General features: G+C 48.1%; 1 protein-coding gene across 1 annotated transcript in view; it reads right to left on the bottom strand.

Moving 5' to 3' along the window:
• Positions 1-2,184: 2,184 nt before the first annotated feature.
• Positions 2,185-10,820, bottom strand: part of RAB23 (RAB23, member RAS oncogene family) — a 92,230-nt gene continuing 83,594 nt past the window's right edge. The window contains exon 7 of the mRNA XM_073569411.1: positions 2,185-9,621. Within this exon, the coding sequence (XP_073425512.1) occupies positions 9,482-9,621 (140 nt within the window). The 3' untranslated portion in view covers positions 2,185-9,481. The remainder of the gene's footprint in view (positions 9,622-10,820) is intronic.

Genomic DNA, 10,820 nt, shown 5'->3' with positions numbered 1-10,820 from the left:
CTTCTACAATGTGACAGCCCTTTGATACAGTAGCAGCCTTCAGCTCATCTGCGTTGTTGGGTCTTGTGTCTCTGATCTTCCTCTTGACAATATCCCATAGATTCTCTATGGGGGTAAGGTCAGGCAAGTTTGCTGGTCAATCAAGCACAGTGATACTGTTGTTTTTAATCCATTGGTACTTTTGGCAGTGTGGACATGTGCCAAGTACTGCTGGAAAATGACATTTCCATCTCCAAAAAGTTTGTCGGCAGAGGGAAGCATGAAGTGCTCTAAAATTTCCTGGTACACGGCTGCGCTGACTTTGGTATTGACTCTTGATACAACACAGTGGACCTACACCAGCAGATGACATGGCTCCCCAAACCATCACTGATTGTGGAAACTTCACACTAGACCTTGGAAATCAAGGTCCCAGAGTCTGGAGGAAGAGTGGAGAGACAGAAAATTCAAGCTGCTTGAGGTCTAATGTGAAGTGCGGCAGCTGCACCCTCTGATCCCTGGTAGCTATGATACTGGGTTGAATGCAGTGTATATAGATTAGACAGGTAATTCTGCTGCTTTAATAGACAACAATATTTCTCAATACTATTTTTTGTTCTAGGAATCCCCCCCATATGATCCCTAGAACAAAAAATAGTATTTATTGAGAAATACAGCTGTCTACTAAGGTAGCCAATCAACTACAAATCAGACACCCAGGAATCCCTGGTGATATGCTAGATCTTTAATTTGTATTACCATCTCGGTAAGGTTTCATTCAGATGAACATATTAAAAGTCTGTATGCAAAGCTGATCGTATACCAACACACTGACCAATTTAAATCAATGTTCATATGAACATTTGTACATATGTACCGATGGTTTGTGTGTAAAAAATAGCAACATACACTATTTTAATTTGGGTTCTTGATCAGACTCAAATAATTCAATAGGTGAGCTAAAAAACAAACAAAAAAAACCCCAACAATGTACGCCTATGTGCACAGAACAATCTACTAGAAATCATTCCGTGTGCATCGTTTATCACGATCTGACCTTATAAACAGGCTCCAAAACGCCCACTGATCAGGAAACGTTTACCAGTAGTTTAGTGTGAATGGACCCTAAGTGACGGCATATCAGTAGGCGTCCAGGAGCTCCAACCTCTTGGACTTCCACCAATCTTGAGAATGAAGGGGCCGGCTATCCTGGGACCGGCAGCCAGCCTCACTCATTGAATGAAGCTGTAGTGCAGCAGATGCCTAGGAATGCGATAATGCTTGGGGTGATAGGGGAACTATAAAAAACCCTTTAGGGCAGGGTCAGACTGCCGTATTTCTCATGTGAGAATCGCATCGTAAAAGTCGCACTGGCTGTCGGCTCTCCTGACCTGAGCTTGACAGCTTCATAGTAATCCATCACACTGTCATGCTCAGGTCAGGAGAGGTGCCGGCCAGTCCATGCAGTGCGATGCGATTATCGCAGGAGAAATACGCAGTGTGACTTCAGCCTTAAGGCCCCATTACACACAACGATGTCCCAGCGATCCCACCATCGATCCGACGTGGATGGGATCGCTGGAACATAGTTATACAGACTCACCAGCGATCAGGACCAGCGAGCAAGTTGGTATCTAGGGTAAACAGTGGGTAACTAAGAGCCGTGCGACTTAGTTACCCGCTGTTTACCCTAGATACCAGCGTGCACGCTGGTATCCAGGGTAAACAGCGGGTATCCAAGAGCCGCGCGGCTTAGCTACCCGCTGTTTACCCTAGATACCAGCTCCCAGCGTCGCTGACCTCTCGCTGTCACATGTAGCGATGCGTGCTGGCCAGCGGGAGACCAACGATCAAAAAAAGGCCCAGGACATTCCTGCACGATCAGCGATACCCGGCGGGGGGGCGGTTGCTGAGGCATGTCACACACAGCGATATCGCTGGCGAGATCGCTGTTGCGTTACAAAATCAGCGATCTCGCTGTGTGTAACCGGGCCTTTACTTTCAGGATTGGCAAGGACAGAGGTTGGATCATTATTTATTTAGACAGATTAACCCTTTAATGAGGTTGGAAAACCCCTCTAGGGCAGGAGCAAACATTACATTTTCTAGTAACTTCTCCAAACACAAGTAGATCAATGCATTATAAAAATAGATATATCTATCTCTTATCTAGAAGCGAAAGCACTACAGGAAGTTTCACAAGTCTTAATTTCGCAAAGTGGTTTATTTACAGAAGATAACAAATATTCCAGAACATAGACAAGAAATATGGATTCCCGTCCAAAGCATCCTCGTAAATTACCACGATCCCAAGCAGAAACCTCCTAAATGTACCAAATATTAGGACCCTGTGTCGTTTCCTGCGTCTGCTATAGTCAAAATACCGTCCCAACATATGCACATTCTGTACTTACATGGTTTGGAAATGGTGCCTTTAAAGTGCGCCTGAGCTGAGGCATGTCTAAGCAATAGCCATAGTCAAGAGTTAGTGAAAATGTCCTACTTACAAATGCCAGTGTAAAATATATGATTATACCCAACCTCGAACATACATGCTGTAACATGGCACAGAGGCTGCATAAGAAGTGTGCACTTTGGTATAAAACATACTGCACCCTATTGTTTTGCGTACATAAGGTTTGTTATTCCACTTTTCACCATGGAAAATATTTTGAGGGTTATTATTAAAAGGAATACCACTCATAAGAAATGTTAGCGTACTTTGTGTAGGGTTGGGACGAAGACTGTTTAGTTTCCTACTGCAGACAGAGAGGGGAGGGAGATGCTGCAGCCGGTTGTCTTACAGCCAGAGAGGGGAGGGAGATGCTGCAGCCAGTTGTCTTACAGCCAGAGAGGGGAGGGAGATGCTGCAGCCGGTTGTCTTACAGCCAGAGAGGGAAGGGAGATGCTGCAGCCGGTTGACTTACAGCCAGACAGAGAGGGGAGGGTGATGCTGCAGCCGGTTGTCTTACAGCCAGAGAGGGGAGGGAGATGCTGCAGCCGGTTGTCTTACAGCCAGAGAGGGGAGGGAGATGCTGCAACCGGTTGTCTTACAGCCAGACAGAGAGGGGAGGGTGATGCTGCAGCCGGTTGTCTTACAGCCAGAGAGGGGAGGGAGATGCTGCAGCCAGTTGTCTTACAGCCAGAGAGGGGAGGGAGATGCTGCAGCCGGTTGTCTTACAGCCAGAGAGGGAAGGGAGATGCTGCAGCCGGTTGTCTTACAGCCAGAGAGAGGGGAGGGTGATGCTGCAGCCGGTTGTCTTACAGCCAGAGAGAGGGGAGGGTGATGCTGCAGCCGGTTGTCTTACAGCCAGAGAGAGGGGAGGGAGATGCTGCAGCCGGTTGTCTTACAGCCAGAGAGGAGAGGGAGATGCTGCAGCCGGTTGTCTTACAGCCAGAGAGGGGAGGGTGATGCTGCAGCCGGTTGTCTTACAGCCAGACAGAGAGGGTGATGCTGCAGCCGGTTGTCTTACAGCCAGAGAGAGGGGAGGGAGATGCTGCAGCTGGTTGTCTTACAGCCAGACAGAGAGGGGAGGGAGATGCTGCAGATGGTTGTCTTACAGCCAGAGAGGGGAGGGAGATGCTGCAGCCGGTTGTCTTACAGCCAGACAGAGAGGGGAGAGAGATGCCACAGCTGGTTGTCTTACAGCCAGACAGAAAGGAGAGGGAGATGCTGCAGCCGGTTGTCTAACAGCCAGAGAGGGGAGGGAGATGCTGCAGCCGGTTGTCTAACAGCGAGACAGAGAGGGGAGGGTGATGCTGCAGTCGGTTGTCTTACAGCCAGAGATAGGGGAGGGAGATGCTGCAGCCGGTTGTCTTACAGCCAGACAGACAGGGGAGGGAGATGCTGCAGATGGTTGTCTTACAGCCAGAGAGGGCAGGGAGATGCTGCAGCCGGTGGTCTTAAGGGGGTTTTACACTAAGCAATATCGCTAGCAATATCGCTAAAACGTCACTGGTTTTGTGACGTTATAGCGATATTGCTAGCGATATCGCTATGTGTGATACTTACCAACGACCGGCTCCCCCGCTGTCCATCGCTGATCGCGCGAGAACGTCCTGCTCCATTTCTCGTCGGGCGCTTCCTGCTGTGACGTCCAGCGACGCTGGACGCGGGCGGTAGGACGCCAGGATCGCTGTGTGTGAATGGTAAGTATCGTGCGCTGCGTCGCTGCTGCATCGCTGTGAGATCTTTCTGTATGAAAGCTCACTAGCGATCATTTAGCAATGCACCAGCGATCCTGACCGGATCGTATCGCTGGTCGGATCGCTGGTGCATCGCTAAACGTAAAAGGGCCTTTACAGCCAGACAGAGAGGGGAGGGAGATGCTGCAGACAGTTGTCTTACAGCCATACAAAAGAGATCTGTGCAGTGAGGAAGGGCCGGCTGTTCTACAGTGACACACAGAAGACCCCTTTACACACTCTGAACCCAACAGTATTCTGGAGTAAAACTGTTTGAAATTAACTTGCATTTTTACACTAGTGTTTGCCAGCTTTGAAAACTTTTTGAAAAATGGATAAAGCTGGAGGGGACATGACTGAGTGCAGATGACAAACTCATTAATGCCACAAATGTGGTATAAATTATTAAGGAAATGTACTCCAGTGACTAAAGGACATTTTTAGGGTAGCGCACATCAGCTACTGATGATGGAGAATTCCACTGGAGGAAAATGCACCAAATGCATTCAGACTGGCAAACAAAATTCCAGTCCTGAGGAATCGGGGCCTAAGTTTAGTTGCACTAAGAGACAAAATAAGGTGAATGAAGAGAAAATTGTAATTATAAGGAATTTATGATTTGTTTTCTTACTTTTCGTGTTTCATTTGAAGAAAATACTTTAAAAAGGTTTTTTTTCTTTTAAGGGAATCCATCATCTGTTTTTTACCACCTAATCTGAGAACAGTATGAAGGTGTAATGTAGTGACAGAGAACCAGATTCCAGTGGTGTCACTTGCTGGGCTGATTTTTTTTTCGTTTTGGTAAAATCAGTGTTTACCAACAGGACATTATCACTAGAGGACTAGAAAACCTGCTGCCATCTAGTCCTCCATATTCATGAGCTCTGTATACCCATCACTGATTGGCAGCTATGTACACTGTGCATAGGCAGAAATCTGCCAATCAGTGGTGTGGACAGGGTTATACAAAATTCTATCTTCAGAAAACTGGTGGATCTGCAGCAGATAAAAGTGATTTAATCAAAACTGCAGCAAGTAGCTCAGTAAGTGAGCCATTGCTGGAAGCAAGGTCCCTGACCCTACATCATGCTGCTCTCAGAAGTGGTAGCAAAAGCGAGGTGGCAGATTCCTTTTAAAAGGAGTCTGTTAGTACAAAATGACTGCTCAAATCAACTACTTGATGCACCTTCCCAGGTCATAGTTTTCCATCTTTCTCTGCTCTCCTACTGTAAATTCAAAGCTGTCAATCACAGAAGGAGGGGACAAAGAGTGTAAAAACAAGTATGCGGGGAGTTGTACTTAAGTGCTCAGCCACACCAACCGTGCACTGAATGCCTATGCTTGGATTTTTCTTTAGTAGCCGACTTACAATAAATCGATGTTCTGCGACCTGTGTCTGTGAAGTCACAGATATCCGCAGAACCTGAATAGCATGCTGGGTGAGATACATCATCTAGAGATAAAAACTAAATATTGAAAGAGTTCCTCCATTTCCAAAAGTAAAATGATCATAGTGCAGGACTTCTGCAGCCTAACAGTTTTTCTGAAACACTCTATAAGAGGATACTGCTGCTAACCCGCAGCACGAAACACCTGAGGCCAATGCTGCAGTGAGCCAGGCAGCGTTCTCCTCCTGCTGCTAAGCCGCAGAATGGACCACCTGAGGCGGATGCTGCAGCGAGCCAGGCAGCGTGCTCCTCCTGCTGCTAAGCCGCAGAATAGACCGCCCGAGGCCGATGCTGCAGTGAGCCAGGCAGCGTTCTCCTCCTGCTGCTAAGCTGCAGAATGGACCACCCGAGGCCGATGCTGCAGTGAGCCAGGCAGCGTGCTCCTCCTGCTGCTAAGCCGCAGAATGGACCGCCGGAGGCCGATGCTGCAGCGAGCCAGGCAGCGTGCTCCTCCTGCTGCTAAGCCGCAGAATGGACCGCCCGAGGCCAATGCTGCAGCGAGCCAGGCAGCGTTCTCCTCCTGCTGCTAAGCCGCAGAATGGACCGCCCGAGGCCGATGCTGCAGCGAGCCCAGGCAGCGTTCTCCTCCTGCTGCTAAGCCGCAGAATGGACCGCCCGAGGCCAATGCTGCAGCGAGCCAGGCAGCGTGCTCCTCCTGCTGCTAAGCCGCAGAATGGACCGCCTGAGGCCAATGCTGCAGCGAGCCAGGCAGCGTGCTCCTCCTGCTGCTAAGCCGCAGAATGGACCGCCCGAGGCCGATGCTGCAGTGAGCCAGGCAGCGTGCTCCTCCTGCTGTTAAGCCGCAGAATGGACCACCCGAGGCCGATGCTGCAGTGAGCCAGGCAGCGTTCTCCTCCTGCTGCTAAGCTGCAGAATGGACCGCCTGAGGCCAATGCTGCAGTGAGCCAGGCAGCGTGCTCCTCCTGCTGCTAAGCCACAGAATGGACCGCCCGAGGCTGCAGTGAGCCAGGCAGTGTTCTCCTTCTGCTGCTAAGCCGCAGAATGAACCGCCCGAGGCCGATGCTGCAGTGAGTCAGGCAGCGTTCTCCTGCTGCTAAGCCGCAGAATGGACCGCCCGAGGCCGATGCTGCAGTGAGCCAGGCAGGCTTCTCCTCCTGCTGCTAAGCCGCAGAATGGACCGCCCGAGGCCGATGCTGCACTGAGCCAGACAGCGTTCTCCTCCTGCTGCTAAGCTGCAGAATGGACCGCCCGAGGCAGATGCTGCAGTGAGCCAGGCAGCGTTCTCCTCCTGGTGCTAAGCCGCAGAATGGACCGCCCGAGGCCGATGCTGCAGTGAGCCAGGCAGCTTTCTCCTCCTGCTAAGCCGCAGAATGGACCGCCCAGGCCGATGCTGCAGCGAGCCAGGCAGCGTTCTCCTCCTGCTGCTAAGCCGCAGAATGGACCACCTGAGGCCAATGCTGCAGTGAGCCAGGCAGCGTGCTCCTCCTGTTGCTAAGCTGCAGAATGGACCGCCCGAGGATGCAGTGAGCCAGGCAGTGTTCTCCTTCTGCTGCTAAGCCGCAGAATGGACCGCCCGAGGCCGATGCTGCAGTGAGCCAGGCAGAGTTCTCCTCCTGCTGCTAAGCCACAGAATGGACCGCCCGAGGCTGATGCTGCAGTGAGCCAGGCAGCGTTCTCCTCCTGCTGCTATTCTGCAGCATGGACCTTCCCAGGACGATGCTGCAGTGAGCTAGGCTGTGTTCTTCTTCTGCTGCTAGGACGCAGCACAGACATCCCGAGGCCGATGCTGCAGTGAGCCAGGCAGTGTTCTCCTGCTAAGCCGCAGAATGGACCGCCCGAGGCCGATGCTGCAGTGAGCCAGGCAGCGTTCTCCTCCTGCTTCTAAGCCGCAGAATGGACCGCCCAAGGCCAATGCTGCAGTGAGCCAGGCAGCGTTCTCCTCCTGCTGCTATTCTGCAGCATGGACCTTCCGAGGACGATGCTGCAGTGAGCCAGGCAGCGTTCTCCTCCTGCTGCTATTCTGCAGCATGGACCTTCCGAGGACGATGCTGCAGTGAGCTAGGCTGTGTTCTTCTTCTGCTGCTAAGACGCAGCACAGACCTCCCGAGGCCGATGCTGCTAGGCCGTCATCTTCCGTGCATGAGCGAGTGTCAGATCTTACAGCGCTTGCTCCTTTACTGAAGACAGTAGTGAAGCAGGGTACTGCTTAGTTTTGGGAGATCCATGTAAGAGCAAAATCTTTTAATGGAGCAAATTAGATAAAACAAATTATACTGCAAAGTCCTGAGCCAAGACTGTTTTCCTACTGAAAGGAGAGGTACGCTTTCTGGTAAAGTACATATCCCCCGTTATGTTTGATTACCTCTAGATTATTAAGGATACACAGCCCTTGGCATACGAACATGAAAACAAACATTACATATTGTCACAGAATAGCATTGATAGCAATGAAGGTAGTAGAAAGCAATACAAGGCAAGGAATAGCCACCTATATTATTCCTGTAATCCATCACATTCCTGAATTCCAAAAATCTTGAAAGACATTTTTTATACCAGAATTGTCTGAAACTTGCCAGACCAGAGTGGAAGACCAGCATTGTTAGGTGGAAATCTTTCAAACTATTTTCTAATCTGTCCAGTTATCCAGAATGTATATTAAACTAATAAACGATTATGAGAATTTTACAAGGCATAGTGGAAGATATGGGCACTTAAATGGAAAATCAATATATCTCTCGTAGGTAGCATCATTCTCCAGCCAAAGCGTAACCTTCGCTTTAATTTCACAAATCAATAGCACACATGAAAATAAGCAACTTTGTAATATATCTTATCATAGAAATCATCTTCCTTCTCCAGTACTGATCTTCCATTCTCAATTTATGGGTAAAATCTGTATTCAGTGAAGACAGACTTTCCCATTACTGAGATTGAATTTTAACAGCTACAAACATCAGTTCCATTTATCCATAGAATTTTATGAGCACCAACTGCCATCTCCTATCTCAGTAATGGGAAAATCAGATTTTACCCGTGAATTAAGAATGAATGATCAATCTAGAAGGAGAAAGATGAGGTTTATCTAATAAGATGTTACAAAAGTTTATTATTTTCATGTGTATTAATTTAGGAATATAAAATATTAAAAACGGTGGTTACTCTTTAAATCCTACTAGTGTCCTGATGTGTAAAAAAGTAATACAGTTGTAAGAAATAAAAATAAGGCCAAAACCAGAAATGCTGAAAACATCCTAAACAGGCCACTGAAAAGGCTACGGGTATGCAGGTATGGGCTGCCCTACATTGTGCTGGATAGTTACAACCGTAGAGATGAATTTATTTAAAAAAAAAAACAAAATTAAAAAAAAACACAACTCTTAGAAAAACAAACATTTTCAAGAAGATGACAGCAGCTCAATGACAAGCAGTTTGGCACGATGCACATCACCTTGTAAGGTACCGAAACAGATATATCTGAACAGTTCTATGTAAAAGTGGATAGATTTTTTTTCCATACATGTAAGTAATGGGGATATAATGTGAGCTGGATGAATATTGCACAATTACCATGTAGTGTGTTACTTGGTATCCAACAGATGCTGCAAAAAAGCATCCATACAACTAGATAGGTTAAATATATAAACTCCAATAAATACTACAAATGTGGAGGCTTCATAAAACAGTATTTGGGCAGCATTTGATTAGTTGGTACACCATAACATGCAATATCAGTGGCCAGCACTAGGTGGCGCAATGTGTGTAGAGGTAGCCCCCCACACCGCGTTCTCTGACGGTGTCACATTCAGGGGAAGCGGACTGTCATCTCGGGAATTGGCTGGATTCCTCTTGTCCATTGCACTGTAGGCCCCAATTTGAAGATCTCCTTTACCGATCTGTTCCGTTCAGTCTTAGAGTAACGTACAGCTGCTGAAAGGACTTCTGCTTTTCTTGGTCCTCTGTTTATTTGGCCTTAGGTTGATGACATCTCCACCATTCATAGCATTAGATTTCTGACCAGAGTGACTACCGCCTGCAGTGTTAAATACCCCTGAAAAGACGAAGACATTACAGATTGTGAGCACGCATTCATTTTATGCATCACAGGTTTATGTTAAAACTTTATTGGTTTTTTATTTCAATGCTATGGATACCTTCACAAACTTATAAAAGGCGCTTTCACATTGCCATCAGGCACCTGTTCAGTGGCCCCATCAAGGTATACGTCCGAAACCCCCCCCCCCCCAAACAGGATTCAGACCTATGTGCCAACAGGGCCAGCAGAGTGTTGCGCATAATTTTCGGGCGTATACTCCCACTGGAGGCGGACACCCAGCCACGGTCTATTACGTCCAAGTGTCCGCCTGCGCCAGGCCTACATGCTTGAAAACGATGCACATGCTCCGGCGGCACCATTATAGTCTATGGCTCCGTCGGCGCATACGTCCGAATCCCATTTTTAACGGGCTTTGGATGTACGCCTGACGGGGCCCCCTGAACAGGTGCCTGAACACAATGTGAAAACACCCTAAGGATTGTCATTAAGTGGGTTGTTCAGTATTTCACACAATAGTATATGTAGGTAGGATAGGATGTGACTTTTTGATCAGTGGAAATCTATCCACCAGGACCCGCTCTTCAATCCTTTCAGCCTTTTTTTTACATAACGGGGTCTCCCTTCCAACTCATGTAACGGACGGTACAGCACAGCTCCATTTACTTGGAGAGTAGTGCTGCAACGTCCTATACAGCGGGTGCAGCTGTGTAGAAAAAGCCAACGGGAAACCAGTGCACACAAGCTTGTGGACTGCAGCGGTCACTCAATCAGTAGCACTACCAAACGTGCCTTTTTGTAGGCTTACTGAAGACCCCCATAGTAGAATACAGCTATCCGAACTTGTTCAGTTAGGCAGAACCTGAACCATGCTATGTGTATCCGGACCAAATAAAAAGGGTAGGGCTTTTATATTTACAATGCCCCATCTTTTTAATCTCCCAGTAGATAAATGTCTCCCAGCTCAAAAAAACCCCCCCACATGTAACGTGGATCAGGAAATGTAACACAGCTGAGTAATATATTTGGCCACCTTAGTGCTCACACAGCTGTGGACACAATGAAGGAGAACTGATCCAGTGGAGCGTCTCTTCGCTGTTTATTCCATAATGTTTGCTCGACTTCTGAGGCATATCGGCGTTATAGTTCCTATTTTCTAACGCTCCATGACATCTAAAACACTTCACTTCTAACAA

Source organism: Dendrobates tinctorius, unplaced genomic scaffold, assembly GCF_039654945.1.
Source record: "Dendrobates tinctorius isolate UK_male_01 unplaced genomic scaffold, ASM3965494v1 ptg000024l, whole genome shotgun sequence".
In the NCBI taxonomy this organism is placed as follows: Eukaryota; Metazoa; Chordata; class Amphibia; order Anura; family Dendrobatidae; genus Dendrobates; species Dendrobates tinctorius.
This window is presented reverse-complemented; position numbering and strand designations above follow the sequence as displayed.